The following is a 20,795-nucleotide window of genomic DNA, read 5'->3' as shown; positions in this document are numbered from 1 at the left end:
TAAGTTTGTCAGTTTTCTATTGCTATAACAAGTTAATATAAACTTAGTAGCTAAAAACAAAAAAAATTGATTAGCTCACAGTTCTGTGAGTCAGAAGCTGACATGGGTCTCGTGGGCTAAAATCATGGGTATGTGCAGGGCTACATTCATTTCTGGAGGCTGTAGGAGCATCTGTTCCTATGGCTTTTCCCCTACATAGAGGCCGCCTACATTCTTGGGCTGTAGCCTTCTTCCTCCATCTTCAAAGCTGGCAATGGCAGGACGAGTCCTTCTCACATCACATCATTCTGACTTCTTCCTCTTGGCCTCCCTCTTTCACTTTTGAGGACCTTGTGATTATGTTAGACCCAAGTGAATAAGCCAGAGTAATCTCCCTAACTGTCAGCTGATTGGCAACCTTAATTTCCCTCACCATGAAACTTAACATATACACAGGTTCTGGAGGTTAGAATGTGGCCATCTTTGGGGATGATTATTACACCTACCACAGGCTTAGAATGAAGCGTGAGGGGAGCAGTCTCTTCCCGTTTTTGCTGCTTCTCTTATGTGGCTCTCAGTAGGGACTATGCCTCAGAAATAACTGGCTTGTTTGGGACCTACCACCTGGTAAGGGCGCCAATTGCATCTGCTGGCTGGGGACCTCTGGCCTGGATTAAACTCTTTCCTCCAGATCAGACCTAATCCATGAATGCACTGCTTGGTGCCAGGAGGCCTGCTTTGTTCCATATGAATCACAAAGCCAAGCAGTGTCCTGGGCTCTTGGAGTTCTTGTGACACTCCCAGCAAGGAAGGAGGGCTCAGCTTGGCAGGCTGCTCAAATACCAGGTTGCATAGTTACATTCTCACACCATGAGACTCTCCTTGAGAGAGGCCTCCCAATTCAAGATGAAACTGGGACGCCTCTGAGTGCCAAGGCCCTGGATGCAGCCTGAAAAGTCTGTACAGTGACTCTGAATCTTTCACTGAAACAGCAATCTCAGTACTTAAAACATTCAGAATTTGAAGGGTAATGAAAAACTTATAACAAGAAGAAAAAAAAGTCTCTCCTTTCTGCTTTGTTTTCTGGCACAAAGGTGCAGGGCGATTTTCATTTTGTTCAAGTTTCAGGCTAACTCTACCACACAGCATTTGTTTTTTTTTGTCTTTAGAAGGTTTGAAGTAATATGGCCTTATTGCCTAAATTAATAAAAAGCACTGAAGTTCAATAAGTGTTCTAATGGCTTAGAAGAAAGTTACGAAGTAGTTCCAAAGTCCTCCTCCTGATCTAATGTCACACCAAGCCTGATTTCTGTTCTCCTTGTGTTCTCAATGGCATTTATGTGATTTTGGGATGACATTCAAGAGGAGCATCTAACTGGCTCAGCCTTTTGTGTGCTAAAACACAGGTGGGTAAAGAAAAGGATGAGGAGGACGGTGTGGCTTTGCAGTCACCAAGAAAGGGACTTAGAAGTGGAAACTTTCCCGGAGCTGATCTTTATGCTTTTAAAGCTCTCAACTTGCTGGAGTTCGGGAACTTTTGATGGGTTCTGAGAGGACAGCAGCGCATGTAGGAACTGGCAGGAGTTCAATGAGCCATTTGACTGTCTGTTAGCCTAGTCTTGGCCCTCCTTGCCATATTTCTTCTTATTCCCAGTCTGCCAGTTTGGAGACCTCCATGCCAAAGCTCCTTTTATCTGTCTGTTATCTGGAGCCTATGATGTGTAATAAGCCACTCCATTTGTCCCTTTTGATCCTCTCTTCTCGGACACCTGGCTCTAGTCTGCTGGAAGTAGACACTGATCACTATCAGGAAAAACTTGGAGCCCAGGGGTGGCAACCCTAGAGAGTGACAAGAGATCAAGGGCACACTTTACTATCTTCATTTATTATTTCTTAGAAGCTGGCTGGTAACATACCAGACTCACCAACTGACACGGTCTCTATCTCCCAGCCTCTGAAGGCATCCATTCCTATCAGTTACTTTTAATAACCCTGAAGATACCCCAGCCACATTCTGCTGCAAACAGGCAAGGTCTGCCTGGTAGGCCAGCATCCCTTAAGGTCTTTCCGTGGAAGAGCTGTTCCCCCCAGCTGCTTGGCTGTGATTACTAATTTTCTTATTCACACAGTGATCTGCTTTTCTTTCGTTTGCTGAGGTCTAATCAGGTCTAATCACGCAGTACTTTTCCTCTTTCCTTTGTAGAACTCATGTGGTCTATTGCTTATGTGTGAATCGAAAAATGACCGGGCTATCTTTTTATACAGAACTTCCTGGAAAAACCTTAGCTCTGGGACCTTTGATTTTCAGGTTTAAAGGAAAGAATTTGGGTCAATTATCTAATTTAAGTTGTTTAAAGAACATATTTCTAATTACAGGGATAAGAACAGTATTGCCCAAATTGCAGCCACTTGCATACTACCTTTGTTTTCTGATATAACTACGTACCATCTGTGATATTCTTCCTTGATATTTCACGTTAAATTGTCTCAAGTCTACATTATCCTTACCTTAAGTAGCATTTGTAAAATCACAGGTTTGATGTGCTAGTTGTAAGTTTTTTAAAAATATTAAAATTAAAATGTAATTGTTAAAAAGGAGTATTTTCCTATCTGCCATCTAAAATTATCTCCTATACCACCATGATAGCCTCCTACTTTGGGAAACATTCATTTAGAATATAGATTTTGTAACTACATGAGACTAAATTTGCGATTTGCATGAAGAATTTTACAGAAACAAATGTACTATTTCAACTTAGCCAAAGATGAAGTATTACTATGGTTAGCTCATAATAACTTTGGAAATTATAAAAATTTAGCATATTCTAGAATAATGGAAAATAGCTCCTTGCCTATAGGCCAGAACTTATGTAAAACAAGGATAAATTTGTAGTCTTTTACAAATCCTATGTCTTTAAAAAGCCATGTGAGTTCTTTCTTCAAAACTTTGTCAGTTATCCACTCAGTTTGTTTTTTGTTTTGAGACGGAGTCTTGCTCTGTTGCCCAGGCTGGAATGCAACGGCTGCAATGGCACAATCTCAGCTCATTGCAACCTCTGCCTCCCGGGTTCAAGCAGTTCTCATGCCTCCACCTCCCAAGTAGCTGAGATTACAGGTGTGCATCACCACAAACAGCTAATTTTTGCATTCTCAGTAGAGACAGGGTTTCATCATGTGTGCCAGGCTGGTCTCAAACTCCTGACCTCAGGTGATCTGCCCGCCTTGGCCTCCCAAAGTGCTGAGATTACAGGTGTGAGCCACCATGCTCGGCCTCATTCAGTTTTAAATAAATGATCATATCGGAGCATTCCAGTCTGGAGAGAACCAAAGGATATTGTTGTCCATTTGGTTTAACCATACAGGCTGAACTAAAACAACCTAACAAGTGCTACCTATCTTTTCAACCCCACCCTCATCCTCCATCTCCAGAAGCAGAAACAAGCTCAACCATGATCTATAGTAATCCCATTAATCCTATAATGAAGCATTAAATTAAACTGCCTAGCATAGATTCTTCTGCTACAAGGAAAACTGTACCTTGTAAGGCCTGTATTTTATGTGGGTAGATTTACTAAACAACGGATAGAAGAATACAAATAAGCAAAATAATTTGGCAAACTGTGAAATCTCCAGTGGGGGTGTTGTAGCAACTGATTTTTTTTCCTGTTATTATTTACTGTAAAGATTTTAGTTACAGCGAGTTTAGTTTCTCTTTAGTAAGAGCAGTTCTCAGCCTGGGCACAGTGGCTCACGCCTGTAGTCCCAGCACTTTGGGAGGCCGAGGCAGGTGGATCACCTGAATTCGAGAGTTCGAGACCAGCCTGGCCAACAGGGTAAAACCCCGTCTCTACTAAAAATTCAAAATTAGCTGGGCATGGTGGTGCACACCTATAATCTCACCTACTTGGGAGGCTGAGGCAGGAGAATTGCTTGAATCCGGGAGATGGAGGTTGCAGTAAGCCAGGATCATGCCACTGCACTCCAGCCTGGGTGACAGAGTGAGACTCTGTCTCAAAAACAAACAAACAAACAAAAAACAAACAAACAAAAAACAACTTTTTTTTTCTCTCAAATGGTTCATGTTTCTATGGACTTTTCAAACCCATTCCTTTCTTTGTTAATTACAGGAAAAAATCTGGCTTGAGCTAGAACCCTAGTGGAAGGCCTTTTAACATCCCTGATATAAATCACAAGCCTGGGCACTAGGGGGACTCTAAGGAGGACACATTCAGGTTAGTGGTAGAGATTGGGCCAGATCCCAAGTTCCTAACAACTCATTCAGTGTTTCCCAGCCTTCCCTGAGATAACATGAAGATTCTTCTTCAGCAAATTCCATCTCTGGGTGTGATTTTAGTATTTGTCTCTTTGGTGTGCTGCCCTATTTCTCTAAAGCCATACAATTACAGAAGTCACTTAGCTCTTTGTAAAAAGCATGCCCTGGGAACAGCAGGAAGCTGTTCTTGTGCCACTATTTGGCTTTCTGACATAAAAGGTTTAGTACCTAAAAAGTCTATGGTCATTTTAAATCACTTGCATCTAAATTCCACATTACGTCTCATCAACCCAGATGTGCAAAGAGGTTAAGTGTTTCAGCAAATCCTTAAACAGCCAGATCATTAAGGGTATTTGAAATCTGCACTGAAATCCAGAATTACAGCACATTAGAACTGGAAGGGATCATAGAAATCATATAGTCCAAACTCCTCACTTCATAGGTTGCTCAGGGTCATAGAATCAGTTTGTCAGAGTAAGAACTAGAACCTGGAGGCCAAATACTCCTCTTTTGTTATCACAGTATTTTCTGAACCTCTTTTCTTCTCTGACAGCAGTGGCAGTGACGCCTGATCAACCTCTATGATGTCAACTACTTAGCATGTAGTGTCTAAACCCATGTCCTTAAGCATTGCCTCCTATTACCACGCAACATGAGGCTTTTTGGTGAAGGCTGCTCAGCCAAGGCTAGGAGAGATCCCTTCTGCACACAGACCTTCTGTACCACAAGGTGCAATACCTAGAAAGCTGGCTAATGAGAGAGGAAGTAAAACACATCCCTAGGGCCTGCTGAACTGACAAAGACACAGTAGCAACAAGCAAAACAATAACAAAAACCACCCAAGCCTGAGCTCCCTGTGTTACTGCTGTCAGAAGCACCACCCTACACAGAAGCAGGACTCAAGAACCCTCGGCAGCCCTTTCCTACCTACTGTACCTGCTCCTAACCCCAGGTACAGATTCCAGGCCTCCCTTCCTCTGTGTGGGTTAAAGTCTCCATTCACTCTCCCAATATCATAACCCTCATTTCTCAGGCCACCCTGGAATCACCTCTGCATCTGACCAGCCCCAAGTGCAGCAAGCTTACCTGTCAGCGTCCCCGAGGCCCAGGGAGGTATTTCGTTGCAGCGTCTCCCGTACCACAGCCATCCCATCAGGGAGCCGGTTCAGGCGACGGGTATAAAGGCCAAGTCCACCATCAGTCATGTATCTTTAAAAGGAGAAGAAGATGATGCACATGAATGTCAAAAGCAAGTGGCTTCCAGGCTTGCATTCATATCCAGAAGCCTGTACAGCCACCAAGTGCTCTAAGGGGGAAGAAACTGAGGATTCCCTGAGGCTCTGGCACTGATCACAGCCCAAGGATAACTCAGCTGCTGATCCAACCTAGATGATCACCAGCTTGCTAACAAAAAAGTGAAAAAAGAGAACGAACTCAGCTTAATTAACCCAAACTCACAGGTACCTACAACGCAGAAGGAAACTAGGGAATAAAATTAACTGTCAGATGGATTCATGACATTCTTTTTAATGTCAGCGATTATACAAGCAGGTGTTTTACCTGAGTAATGGAAATGGAACTGACAAATCATTAGCAAATCATAGGCAATAATATTACAGAACAGTGCAGTGGAAAAAGCAGGCAAGCTTTTGAGAGAGGGGGAAAGAAAGGATAGAGGATAGATGAGTGACCTTCGCCATCACAGGCAAGTCACTTCCCTGGATGGTGAGTTTTTCACCCAAACTATAGGACTGTCACAGCCTGTGATATGTGGGAATATCACAACATGGGCATGAGAATTAGTGAGATAAGGAATATGAAAGTGCACTGCAATTTGTGTAAGACTATACAAGTGGAAGACATTATGGTTGTCATGATCATGAGGTGAATTTCACCCTTGATACTGATGTTTTAAGGGGGTTGTCACAAAACTCTGAACAACACTAATGCTAATTTATTCTTTTTTTGGTAATGCTACAAAGCTGTCTTCTGATGAAATCAGTGCTGTTCTTGGGAGGGAGGATGTCTGGAACTTTCCGTACAGATGGCTGATTGTCTACCAACCAGACAAGTTCCTGAAAGCTTAGCCACTAGTAGAAGGTAGCTCAGTCCAAGGCAGCTGTACCTCTTATCTACCTTGGCTTCCTCACAGCCCCCATAAAGGAGACTGGTTGTGTCATTTCCCTCATCTTCAGAGAACAGGAAGGCAAAGCAAAACTTGGGCAGAGGCAGAAATCAAACTTGGATCCCTTCAATCCCTTATGGGCCCCATCAGATCGCCCTGCAAGGCATCTAAAAATGCAAGCATTTTACATTTCAAATCAAGTAATATGTAGTAAGAGGATCAATGAGTCATTATTTTTCTGAAACAGGGTCAGCTGAGCTACATTATGGAAAGCTTTATTGCACTTGACATTTTAACTTTTGCATATATGGAGTCGACCCTGAGGGTTCCCAATCCTTGAATTTCTTCTTCCTGTAGCTGGGGACCTTTTTAGGATATATTTTTCAAGAACAGAATTATGAGATGCAGATGAGACTGCCCAGACCAGGAAGTTCAAGTAAGGGGCAGAGAAGAAAATTCTCACTGGAGTTATCTCATGTGAAAAGCACCTTCCAGAATGGGTAAGAGGAACCCAGGAAGCTTCTAAGCTATTGTGGCTAAATTCAACACCTCCAATGTTCCCTGCTCCTCCCTTTATGACATTAATGATCACTGAGGTCACAATGTCAACATAATGAAAAATCTGTTGGAGTAAATCAGACCAAGTGTTTGTGCTTCTGCTGAAAATGCAACAGAACAGACTGAAGTTTTCACTCAACTTTATCATTTTAAAAACCACTCTGTGAATATACTAAAAACCATCAAATTGTATGCTTTAAAATGGTGAATTTTTATTTTTATTTTTTATTACATATATATATATATATATATATTTTTTTTTTTTTTTTGAGACGGAGTCTTGCTCTGTCCCCCAGGCTGGAGTGCAGTGGCACGATCTCGGCTCACTGCAAGCTCCGCCTCCCAGGTTCATGCCATTCTCCTGCCTCAGCCTCCCGAGTAGCTGGGACTACAGGCACCCGCCAACACGCCCGGCTAATTTTTTGTATTTTTAGTAGAGATGGGGTTTCACCGTGTTAGCCAGGATGGTCTCGATCACCTGACCTCATGATCCGCCCGCCTCGGCCTCCCAAAATGCTGGGATTACAGGCTTGAGCCACCACGCCCTAAAATGGTAAAATTTTAGCCGGGCATGGTGGCATGCACCTGTTGTAGTCCCAGCTACTTGGGAGGCTGAGGCAGGAGAATCACTTGAACCCGGGCGGTGGAGGTTGCAGTGAGTTGAGATCATGCCACTGCACTCCAGCCTGGGCAACAGAGTGAGATTCCATCTCAAAAAACAAAACAAAACAAAACAAAAACAAACAAAAAAGAAAACCCCAAAAATAAATAAAATGGTGAATTTTATGATATATGAATTAAATCTCAATCAAAATATAAAAACCGATTACAGCGATAGTTAAATAATTATGTGTCTAATTGCCCTTCAATGCATGTCTCTCACACTAAATAGTAAGCTCTTTGCAGGCAGAGATTCTTATTTTGTTCAAATCTATATCCCATGAGCTTAGTACGTACTAGGTGCTTATTAAATACTGTTTTTGTTGAATGAATGAACACATGAATGAATGAAGCCCAAAGACACAGCCATAGGGCTGTGCAAATTTTTTTTTGCAAGAATACTGATTACAGGTTTTCTTTCCTCTTAAGCTTTAACAAACTTACATTTAAGACATATGGCAAGCAAATTAAACTGTCGATCTGCCAATCTACTCATCATCCATCTATCCAGCCATCCATCCATCCAGCCACCCTCCAACAGATAGTGACTCAGGGTAGAGTAATGGGTTACGGGCATCCATCCTACAACTAGCACAAGGAGGAAAAAACACCTACACCAAAATGCCATAACTTTGCCAGAGGCTGGACTTTCTAGACCCCATGTCCTTTCAAGGAGGACTCAGTGGAAGCTCTTCAAAATACAATCTATTGCACCATTAAGCAAGGCAGTTAATTTTGATTTTAGCAAAGTCTGCCCAGCCAGTTAGATAAACAAAATTCTTTCAACTGGGGAGATCTTGTCAAAGGACAAACAAACTAATTTTAGCATTCATTTCCCTGCTGGATTTTTATTGCTGGTGAAACAACACACACGGTTGGGTAATTACACACACACAGGCATGTAGACAAGGCCCACATGTACAGAACCCTGGCTTCCTGCTAAGGCCAGACTGTGGGGCCTGGTGAGCATTCCAGACACAGAATGCTGAGACACATTGCAGCCCCAGCCCAGCTACACCTGGGTGCAATGTGGATGTGTCAGAAAATGACAACCCCCAAAAAGCGGGAAAGCCTCTGAGAAATGGGACTGAAATGGAACTGAACGTGTGAACTGGGCTTGCTGCTGGGAATTCTGACTTTGTTTTGGCAGAGGGGAGGGGAAAGGTAAAGCTAAATCAGGATCTTCTGCCTTCTCAAACTATAGGAAGAAATGAAAGTCAGGGAGCTGAATGCAACTAGTCTGACAATGATCTAGTTTCAAGACTGCAAGTCTATTTCACTTATCGTGCACATGTAGAGGGAGGGCAGGCAGAGTGATAAGGAAAATGGGGAACTTACCTCTTCTTTTAGAGATATGTAAACACATGTTCAATTGTTTTTTAAACAATAATATTCTTTAAAATAAATTCTGTTGTATGTCTCTCCCTGGGAGATGGCACAGCACCAGAGACAGAGCTGTGGTTAGAGCCAGCCTCACACTCAAGAAACTAATTTAAAATGTTTCTAAATTATTATCCACCAATTACAATGATTTACAAACAGTTCTGTATATATTTTTAAATAACTCCTGTATTATACAGTCAATGAAAAATATACAAATTTGGGTTTGCTGGACCAAAATTTGTATAGGAATTGGCTATTGTATACATTAATATAGACTGCCTTAACAAAGCGAAGGCCTTAAGAAAGCATAATTTACAGATGAAGCAGCCACGGGTGTGCTTATCTGAAACACTGGCTTTTGCCCAGGGGTGTTAAAAAAGCTTGTGTTTCTGAAGGTTCAGGGAGCCAGGGGACTGATGGCCTCACCCTCCACTTTAGGAGCTTTTACAAGAGGCTCACACTGGGTGAAGAAGAAATGACTTGCCTGAGGTCACAAGCAAAGGAACCAGCTGATCCAAGAACCGAATCTTGGAACACCCATGCCACACTTTCCTTCCCCTTGGAGAGAGAAATAATTAGTGCTGGAGCCTAATGAGGTGCTGGTAACATCCTAATGTCTTCTGAGTGGACTCCTGCCCCAGTTGCTAAGCTACTGAATCATCTCCCCGTTACCCTCCCGAGTTCTGCCATGACAGGCGGGTGGAGGCAGCTCTCTGCATCCACCTTCTAAAGCTTCCCCAGAGGCCCCTGGATGGAAAGAGTAAGAGCCTCTGCTAAAGGGACAAGGTGTCTGTGGGGTGTTTTTCTTGCTTCCCTGGGGTGGCCCATGAGCATCAGTGTTAAGGAACATGACTGTTGTTAGACCCAAGTTGTTCAAATGCCTTCTCTGATCCTTGCTGGCTGAAGAACCTAGTATACATCATTGTTAGTAAGCACTAATGGTACTGAATGCTCACTGGGTACTGTGTTAAGCGCTTCACATCAAATCATGGCATTCAACCTTCAAAATAATCTTATCAAGTGTATTATCATCTCTATTGTTCAGATGAGGAAAACAGAGCTGTGGTTAAGATCCCAGCGCAGGCAGGTGAGTTCAAATTCCAACTTTGTCACATGTCAGTGCAATTTCTTCTAGCTTAAGTTCCCTCATAGGATTGTGGCAGGTTAAATGAGACAGTGCATATGTTTAGAAAGCCCAGTGCCTGGCATATAGGGAGCACTTCCTAATCATTAGCTGCTTACAGGAGTGGCAAGACCTAGTTCCCGCTCTGGTGAAGCTCAAAACCTGCTGGGGACTAAGACATGCAAATAGCTCTACCACTGCATAAAAGTGGTATAACGATGAATGCATGACTGGCTTTGAGAACACACGGGAGAAAGCATTGCAGAGGAGCGCTGTTTAAGTTGGCCCTAAAGGGCGCAGAGGAGTTTGCCAGCCAAAAGAGGATCCATCTAGACACATGGATAACATATGCAAAAGCAGAGAGAAATGGCAGAGGGGAAGGTATGTTCAGAGAAGGGTAAGTAGTTCACTGTTGCTGGAACACTGGGATCACAGCCAGGAACTGGGCTGCATGGGACCTGGGGGATGGTTTTGAACACCTTGGATGCCAGGCCTTTGCCTGTAAGATGGGGGATACATGAAGGTACTAATGAGTAACAGGCTCTGGCTTCTGTTTCAAAGAGAACGTCGACTTTTCGATTCTTTCAAAATTTTGTATTCAATTTTTGGTGGGCATTTTCTCATCAGTATTTTCTTCTACAGATTTTTCAGAACACACCATTTCCTAGTCCTGTCTGAGTCATCCCAGACCTCTGGGAGCTGGCCAGACTTGAAGGCTAGACCTCACCATCCCTCCAGTCAAGACAGACCTGTGAAGGTAACATGCCTTTTACAAAAGAACTTTCTCTTCGGAATAGGTTGGTAACTGACACTAGCTATGAAAAAGCTGTGGAATCTAACAGGACCTGTTAGAACAAATACTCTAGACTTCAAGTCCAACATTTAGTAAATAGATTTATTCCCTTTCTTTAAATGTAATGATGCAACAATGTGGAACCAAATGAAACTGGCTTTGTGAGTCACCTTCAGAAGCGGCGAAAGGTGGCTTCTCATTTCCAAAGTTCGCAGTTCAACATGGCCTGCATAAGTAATACAAACTGACTGTCACTAATCTTACCAGAAATCACCTCTGTCAAGAACTGTGCGAGGAGAGAGGGGACAGAGAAGGAAAGAAATATGTACCAACTTGCTCTAGTCGAGTGCATTTCTAATAGAGCTTGACATTAAAAAAAAAAAAAACACCTCTCAGATGCAAGAAATGAAAGAACAAACAGAAAACAAATCAATTCTACGTAATTACTTTTCTTCAAAGACATATCAGCCTGTCTCTATTTTTTGGACACACTTTTGGTTGAAATGTGGACATAGAAACATGGAATAATTACAAATGTGTGTGTAATATTCCTTGCTAATAACAATATAAATATCTGGACATATATATCAACACACACTTTGTTGCATAAGGTTGAAAAAACTGATGGGGGCTGATGAAAAGCCCTTGTTGTTGAGCATGTCATCAACATCCAGATTCCCAAACATCATATGCTTTCACAGGCCCCATTACTCAGTTATAATACAGTGTGACATTCATTCTCTGAGTTTATTAGGATGTAAATCGAGTTTCTGGACAGACCTGGAAAAGAATCCCTTTGGTTTAGGGCCTCTGAGAAGTCAGATGAATCAACTTCACTCCGGGTCATAGGAGGATGCACCGGCCAGCGAGTCTAACAAAGCTGCCTGCATCCTTTTGAAAAAAAGCTGACCTTGCCGGGTGTGGTGGCTCACGCCGTAATCCCAGCACTTTGGGAGGCTGAGGCAGGTGGATCACCTGAGGTCAGGAGCTTGAGACCAGCCTGGCCAACATAGTGAAACCCCGTTTCTACTAAAAAAAAAAAAAAAATACAAAATGAGCTGGGCGTGGTGGCAGGCACCTGTAATCCCAGCTACTCGGGAGACTGAAGCAGGAGAATCGCTTGAACCCGGGAGGTGGAGGTTGCAGTGAGCTGAGACTGCGCCATTGCACTCCAGCCTGAGCAACCAGAGTGAACTGTCTCAAAAAAAAAAAAAAAAAAACAAAACAAAAAGAGAAAAAGAAAAAAGCTGACCTCTACGAAGAGAAAAGCGGTGGCTGCATTGGCTTAAGGAAGAAGAGAATGCTCTGAAATGCAAAAATATGACTGGGAAAAAAATGGGCTCAATTTCTCAGTGCGAATTATAAAACTGCAGCACTAAAATTTAGTGAATACTTAAAATTTTGCTAAGGAAACACATGGAAACCACTTTGTCCTCAATGAGTTTTTAGGCATAAATGTTTAGGCAGATGTGACATATTCATCAAAACCTTTGTGCCCCATGACAAGCTCAGAGACATGTTGCAGTAACTGTAATATCCTACTCACAGCATATTCTTACATATTTTAAAACCAAATAAAGGTGAAATTCAAGCGAAGAACACAGTGTTGCTTCTTCCTGATTATGGGTCACCCCAAACTGACACAAGATGAAACAAAACCAACAGCAACCTTTGGAGAGAAAGCCCAAGGTGAGAATGCCTTTCTCAGTTGGGGTTCCCTGTGGTAACAGGACTTTAACCATAAATAAGACAGACTGCACAATCCACACAATTAAGAAACAAGGGGATGTGAGGTGGAAGGGCAGTAAGAAATGACCCTGATCTTTCATTTTTATGACTTAGTGGGCAATTCTTCTAACACAGACCCACACATCTTTGGCCTTCATGCCTTTGGGGGAATGCTTCCAACAACCACTGGCAGAGGCCAATGGGAAATTTGACTTAGAGAATCCAACCAGTTTCCTACCTTTCTGCTTGATGCAAAATTGGGGCACCCTTTACACGATTTCCTACTGTCCTCCAGGACTGTCAGCTCTTCAGGATGTTACCAAGTTGATAACAACTTGTTCTTTTTAGGAGGATTTGGGAGTTTAATGTACATCGTGAGTAAAATCTTCCCTTATCTCACTCAAGCCTGGAACAGTCTCCTGTGGCCACAACACACACCACCTTGGTTCAGAGCATAGGATGACGTGACCATGGCAAATAGACAGCACTGCTGCAAAGTTTCTTCAATGGCCATGAGCCATCCCCCAGGAGAACGCACAGTTGAAGGGGCACCAGCCCTTGCTTCTCTGCTGCAAAGTGAGCCAGATAACCAGGAAAACCCAGATCAATCCTTTGGTCATGGTACAGCAGGAAGTCAAGGCTACTGCAGAAGTGAACTCACTCAGGAGTTCTGGAGCTGACTCTGGCTAGCCCCAGTCAACAGAGAACACCTCACTGGGGAGTACTGCAATGATGTTGCTAGGGCTCAGATCTAGCAGGCCATGGGGACAGAGGCAGCAGCAGGAAAAGGTGGGCCTGAGTTAAAAAGGAGTCAAAAGGTCCCAGGGGCCCCCTGCCAGCCTCACCAGGGAAAACTGGTGCCACAGACTTTTGCCATTTCTACTTCCTAAAGCCAGTGCTGAGGACTGCTTGAAAGAGAGAGAGAGAGACAGAAGAGACAGCGTGGGAGTCGCTATCTGCAGCTCAACTCAACACATGCCTCACCATCAACCTGCTGCTTGAAATACGGGCCATGGAGCAGTCGTTTCAACATCACCTGGAATCTGTTTTAAAAAGCAGCATCAGCTGGGCGCCGTGGCTCACACCTGTCATCCCAGCACTTTGGGAGGCTGAGGTGGGCGGATCACCTGAGGTCAGGAGTTCGAGATCAGCCTGACCAACATGGAGAAACCCCGTCTCTACTAAAAATACAAAAAAATTAGCCGGGCATGGTGGTGCATGCCTGTAGTCCCAGCTGCTCAGGAGGCTGAGACAGGAGAATTGCTTGAACCCGGGAGGTGGAGGTTGCCGTGAGCCGAGATCATGCCATTGCACTCCAGCCTAGGCAACAAGAGCAAAACTCCGTCTTAAAAAAACAAACAAACAAACGAACAAAAAAACAGCAGTATCCCAGACCTTCTAAATCCGACTCAACATTTCCATAAACTCTCCAGGTGATTTGTGTGCACACTGAAGAAAAAGAAGCACTGGACCCAGGCAGTGGTCTCTGTAGAGGGGAGCACAGACGACTCAGGAGTGAAAACGCAGGTGCTTCTATGTATATTTATTTCTCATCAAGATCTTTCTGATTCCTACGTTTTCGTATGCTATATAGTATATGCAATATTTCAATAACATGGCACATACATATTTTAAAAACAACTACAACCAAATTCAGTTTAGAGACCATTATCAAAATCAGAAATTCCTAAACGTTCTTAAGTTATGAACCCCTTTGGAGAAACTAGTGAAAGCTAGGGACCCCATCTCACATATGTGCAAAATTCACATCCAGCATGAGTTGGCTCACAGACCTCGAGGCCCCATCTTAGCAGTGACTTTGCTAAAACAGGGCAGAAGTAGATCCTGGCTGAGTAGATGCTTCAATGTACTGTACAATGATTTCTACATGGCAAGACTTGTCTGTTTACTATAAACCAATTCAGCAGTGGCTCATGGCATTGCTACAATTCACGTTACCCTGAGTTTCAGCACACAGGCTCAGTCTCACCACTGCTTGGGTCTTGCTTTCACCAAACTCCTAGCAGAGAGATTGATCAAGTGGAGAATTTCTGTGTGGTGGTAAAACAGGCTACCAAGGTTTGTGTGTCTTTTGCAAAATGCAATGTGACTTTCCACAAGTTTAATAAAATTCCATCTAATACTAATTTCCAGAGCATTTTGGTTTAAAAAGATCTATACGTATATAAAGTCCAGGAGCATTTTAATTTAAAAGGCTTATAATAGCCCTAATAAAATACACACTTCAATGCACAAAGAGCCAAGGATTATAACAATAGTGTACTTATCACCCTTAAACCAATAGACATACGTAAAATTTTAATTACAATCCGTGGCTACGCTTGTTTGAAATGGACGCAGGCAGGGCACACTTCTGAAGAAAGGCTGCACGCGTTCGAAAATTGACAGTCCCTGTGTCTGAAACTTGTCTTGCCTGAATTGTCTTTATTGTGGTTCAACTGTCACTGTGGAATTGCAGCAAATATATCTAGCATTAGCAGGAAGCTTTTTGTCCACCTTCTGAAAGATGAAACACATCCTAACACACAGGAGACAGTTCTCTAGACAAAGCCCCTTTAAGCTCTTTCTTGGAATGAAACAGATGGTGAAAGGAGATGGACTGATATCCAGGAATTCTCAAACCTCAGAATACACGCAGATCCTCTGGAGAGCCTGACCAACATACTTATTCCAAGGCCTCAGCTTCATACATGCAAGACGTATTTAGCGAGGCCCAAATCTTGCATTTTTTTAAAAAACAGACTTTACTTTTTAAGAGATTATTTCTCTAACACTGTACAGAAATTACAGAGTTCCTTTATATCCCCTCTTCCCCCCAACACTTTGCTCTATTATTATGTACATTCTTTTCTTAGAAACAGGGTCTTGCTTTGTCACCCAGGGTAGAGTGTACACTGCCGTCCTAAACTCCTGGGCTCAAGGGATCCTCCTGTCTCAGCCTCCCGAGTAGCTGGGACTACAGGCGCACACCACCATGCCCTAATTTTTAAATTTTTTGTAGAGATGGAGTCTTGCCATGTTGCTCAGGATAGTCTTGAACTAGGCTGAAGCTGTCGTCCCACATCAGCCTCCAAAGTGTTGGGATTACAGGCGTGAGCCACTGCTCCTGGGCTATTATTAATATTTTGTATTAGTGTGGTTCATTGTTGCAACTGATGAACCAATATTAATACATTATTATTAACTAAAGTCACATTAGGGTTCACTCTGTGTTTTACAGCTCTACTGGTTTTGATACAGAATGTCACCTACCCACCATTACAGTATCACAGAATATAATTCTACCACCTTAAAAATGCCCCGTGCTCCACCTATTCATCCTTTGCCCCAAGTCTGCATTTTTAACAGACATGCAAGTAATTCTCTTGCAGGTAGTCAGGCCAAAACTGTGAGAAATGTTGCCTTAAATCATGAGGCCTGGGTGGAAGAACTGTGAGCTAGATTGGATTCAGTTTCCCTAAGAATTAGTTTACTATAATGTGGCTACACTGTAACAGTAATTTAAACTTCAGATCCTCTTAGTAACTACTCTTGGCCCCCTCTGTGTTAGGGGACAATATCCACATTAACCTAGGTTGAAGCTGATTCCCATTGTTTCCTCCATCTCAAATCAAGGTTCGATTAAAGTTGTTACTACTTTACGTTTCTTCTAAAATATCAAGTGACTCATGGTCTCATAGTTAAATGCCTACCAGCCTCAGGACATTCCAACTGTTGGAAACTCAAATGGCTGGCAAGTGGCAAGAGGGAGCAGTATTAGGCATGCTGAATTCAAAGCATTATGGACAACACACAGGTAGCTCAGTGTGGCATCATAATCAGATGCTCTTCCTCTGGAAAAGCCTTCCACACTGTCAACAGAATCTGACAGAAGTGGATCCTGGCTGAGTAGATCCTTCAATGTATTCTGCAATTGTTTCTACATTGCAAGACTTGTCTGTTTGCTATAAACCAATTCAGCAGTGGCTCATGGCAATGCTACAATTCACATGTTACCCTGAATTTTAGCACACAGGCTCAATCTCACCACTGCTTGGGTCTTGGCTTTCACCAATCTCCTAGAAGAGAGATTGATCAAGTGGAGAATTTCTGTGTGGTGGTAAAACATACTACCAAGCTTCATGTGTCTTTTGGAAAATGCATTCTCCCAAACACTTCTGATGCACTGAAACACACCTGCCAATCATCATCTGTAGGCTGGTAAGTCTTATCATTCCTGCGATTTCTGCTACGGCTCCCCAAGCCTCAGAGTGCTCTGAGACACAGGCTCACTTTTCACGTTAAGTCAGCAGAATTTATGTTGGCTTTGAGGATTGTATGTTCCCTTTGGAAGATGACTAGAGCCTGTACGGATGGGAATCTGACATCTAGTGTCTGTTTCTCTTCTGGGTTTATGTAGATCCCCCCAGGTAACAACCAAAGTCTTTACCAAACTGGGGAGAAATCAGCTGGCACTTTGGCTTAGGTTCATGCAAGTTTCACTCTGTCTTTTCTAGACTGCAGCTGAAAGAACGCCGTGGTGTACTGAGAATAGACAAAATGAGAAGGCGACTAATTTGTAATTGTGAGACAATCCCTGCTGAAGACAAAGGCAAAAAGCAGGCCTTGGGAACATCACTCAACCTCAGCGAACAACTAGATTTCTGGAAGCACTGTAGGGAGGCTGCAGGAAGGGCTCACACAGAGTCACATGCAGGACTTTGCCCAGAGGAGGCCTATGTTTAAGGTGGTGGCATTTGTGCAACAAACATTTATGTAGCACCTACTGAGAGGTAGGTACTAGCCTGGGTGTTGGGGATATAAGAATCAGACTCAGTCCTTGACCTTGAGGGGCTTAGTGTTGGCTTGGGGCAAGCAGATGTGTAAATATTTGCATGGGGTTCAGTAAAGGCCAAAGCACAGAGAGAGGCCAGAAAAGGATCCTTAGAGAAAGAAAGCCTCCCATAGCATCTTGCCAGGCAATGTTGGCTTGGGGGAGGGAGATCAGGTAGTTCACACAGACATGCATGTACAAATACAAAGGACCCAACACGTAAAGTGAACTCGGTGCATGGTTGTCTATGCTAAGTTTCTACCAGGTGATATTTTCATCAAGACAATGATTATTCTGGGCACTTATTCTAAATGGGATTCAAAAAATAAGCCACCAATACCAAGGAAATAGATATATAGACCTTTGGCCTTCAAGAGTAGAGGATTAAGCAAAACTAGGTGACTATGGGATGCTCAAATTACCTGCCATTGAATCCACAAGAACAGTAGACATGACAGCTGACAACATGAAATGCTGGCCCTGGTCACTCGTCCAGATGTCACCTTCAGAAACTGCACACAGGCAGCTGAGAACACTGGTTGTCTGTAGGAATGATCCTATCTCTAGGGAGGGAGCAGGAATTTTAAAAGTATGTGCAAGGCCCAATGTTTTTGATAATGCATTCTGTAGCTAAAGTTTGACAAAATTTGAGTTGTTGTGGAGCTATTAAAGATACAGTGATTCTGAAAAACCACATCTAATTTTACCCTCCAGCTCTGCACCTCCTCACCCCCCAATCAGGGTGTGAGATCTTTCAGGATGGGGCATGACATTTAAAAAGAAAAAAGTTTGGGTCAGGCACAGTGGCTTATGCCTGTAATCCCAGCATTTTGGGAGGCCAACGCGGGTGGATCACCTGAGGCCAGGAGTTCAAGACCAGCCTAGCCAACATGGTGAAACCCCATCTCTACTAAAAATACAAAAATTAGCTGGACATGGTGGCACGTGCCTGTAATTCCAGCTACTTGGGAAGCTGAGGCAGGAGAATTGCTTGAACCCAGGAGGCGGAGGTTGCATGAGCCAAGATCGTGCCACTGCACTCCAGCCTGGGTGACAGAGCAAGACTGTCTCAAAACAGAAAAAAGTTTGAAAAACATTGAGTTAAAATATGTGAGGATGGAAATCAGTCATTTTCTTCCTGAAGAGTTCAGATTTTGAACTAATTAAGATACCAGATTTCCATATTAACAGGAACTACCCAAAAGTGTGTTGTACATCCACAAAAGTTGCATATGATACATTCACATGGGGGGAAACAAGGCTGTGGCTGGGGTGTTACAGGGGGGCCCACCCATGCCCTGAGCCAGGAAAGGGAAATCTCACAGCTGTCTCTTTGGGGTGTAAAAAGGCTTTTCTATACCCGGCAAAATGGGTCCCAAACCCATCTCCCCATCCACTTGCCCTCTAAAAAGAAAACAGGCCATGGTAGAAAGTCTGAAGATAAAATCCCACAGTGAAAAGGCACCCTATGCAAACCACAGGCCACAAGAAAAGAGAACAATCACTCTAACCTCTTTAGCTTGGCACATGCCAAATAACCCCTGTCCCTTGCATAGTGAGCAATGGAAAAATGCCCTTTTCTACTAAGGTTGGCAAAAGTGTGTCCTACTCAAAAACGTGCCTGTGGGGCCAGACATGACACAAACTCCCCAAAACCAGATGATGTGCTCTCAATGACTAAAACACTTGTGCTTATCTTCACCTGGGCATGTAGTGTTCCCACACCATGATGCTCTGCCTCATCTAGCATATTAATGTCGAAATACAGGGTGTCTTTTAGATCATCTCCCCCACCTCCCACTTGAGGACACCACACTGAGAAGGTGTTAACTCTAAAACCTCATTTTAAGTGCAACAGAGCATTGAGAAAAACATTCATGACAGGCAGTTTCATGGAACTACAGAATATTAGATCTGGGGGGATTTCAAAGATTACTTGGTTTAATGATTTTTCAGACGCAAAATGAAGACTCAGAGAATTGGAGTGATTTGTCCAAGAAAATACAAGTAGGAAATAGTCACTGAGGTTTTTTTCATTTAAATGTATTTGTGTGTTCAATAAATCCCTTTTTCTGTCTTTTATGATAAAATTGAAGCCTGGCTCCCTTATTTCACATTTATTATAACTGTTGGCTTGTCTTTCTTCTTGTGCTCCAGCCTTCACCCAACAAGTTCAATAAAGGTAGCTCTGTTATTATTATTTTAGAACCAACATTTTTGCTTCAAAATCCCCAGTCCCTATAACTGTGCCTTCAACTCTCGAGATAGGTACCTACCAAGTGTTTCTTGGTATACTGAAGAAAGAATAAATAACAATCAACAATTAAATTGTTGGGCTGGGCGCAGTGCCTGTAATCCTAGCACTTCGGGAAGCCAAGGCAGGTGGATCACTTCAGGCCAGGAGTTCAAGACCAGCCTGGCCAACATGGTGAAACCCCATATCTACGACAAATACAAAAATTAGCCAGGCACGGTGGCACATGCCTGTAATCCCAGCTATTTGGGAGCATGAGACAGGAGAATCACTTGAACCCAGGAGGTGGAGGTTGCAGTGAGCCGAGATCATGCCACTGCACTCCACCCTGGGCAACAGAGCAAGACTCTGTCTCAATAAAAACAAAAAACTGCTTTCACTGTAGTCCTCCCTTATCTGTGGTTTCACCTTCCATGGTTTTAGTCATCCACAGTCAACTGTGGTCTGACATTGGGTGAGTATGGTACAATAAGATATTTTGAGAGAGAGAGACCACATGCACATAACTTTTATTAGAGCATATTGTAACAATAGTTCTATTTTATTGTTAGTTACTGTTGTTAATTTTTTTTTTTTTTTTTTTTTTGAGACAGAGTCTTGCTCTGTCACCAAGGCTGGATTGCAGTGGTGCTATCTCGGCTCACTGCAAGCTCCACCTCCCGGGTTCACACCATTCTCCCGCCTCAGCCTCCTGAGTAGCTGGGACTACAGGCACCTGCCACCATGCCTGGCTAATTTTGTTTTTGTATTTTTAGTAGAGATGGAGTTTCACCATGTTAACCACGATGGTCTTGGTCTCCTGACCTCATGATCCGCCCACCTCAGCCTCCCAAAATGCTGGGATTACAGGTGTGAGCCACTGCACCCAGCCAACTGATGTTAATTTCTTACTGTGTCTAATTCATAAATTAAACTTTATCACAGGTATGTATGCATAGGAAAAACACTCCATAGTTTATATAGAGTTAAGCACAGTCTGCAGTTTCAGGCATCCACCGAGGGTCTTGGAATATGTCTCCTTTGGAAAAGGGAGGAATAGTGTATGTATATTTTATGCGTTAAGCATCTGGAGAATACAAAGAGAA

General features: G+C 43.1%; 1 protein-coding gene across 7 annotated transcripts in view; it reads right to left on the bottom strand.

Moving 5' to 3' along the window:
* Positions 1–20,795, bottom strand: part of NAV2 (neuron navigator 2) — a 773,799-nt gene that overhangs the window by 132,627 nt on the left and 620,377 nt on the right. For all 7 annotated transcript variants that reach the window (XM_030829723.1, XM_030829719.1, XM_030829721.1 and 4 more), the window contains one exon: positions 5,339–5,461. In XM_030829723.1, the coding sequence (XP_030685583.1) occupies positions 5,339–5,461 (123 nt within the window). The remainder of the gene's footprint in view (positions 1–5,338; positions 5,462–20,795) is intronic.

Source organism: Nomascus leucogenys, chromosome 15 (assembly GCF_006542625.1).
Source record: "Nomascus leucogenys isolate Asia chromosome 15, Asia_NLE_v1, whole genome shotgun sequence".
Classification (NCBI taxonomy): Eukaryota; Metazoa; Chordata; class Mammalia; order Primates; family Hylobatidae; genus Nomascus; species Nomascus leucogenys.
The sequence above is the reverse complement of the archived record's forward strand: the minus strand, read 5'-3'. Positions and strand labels throughout refer to the sequence as shown.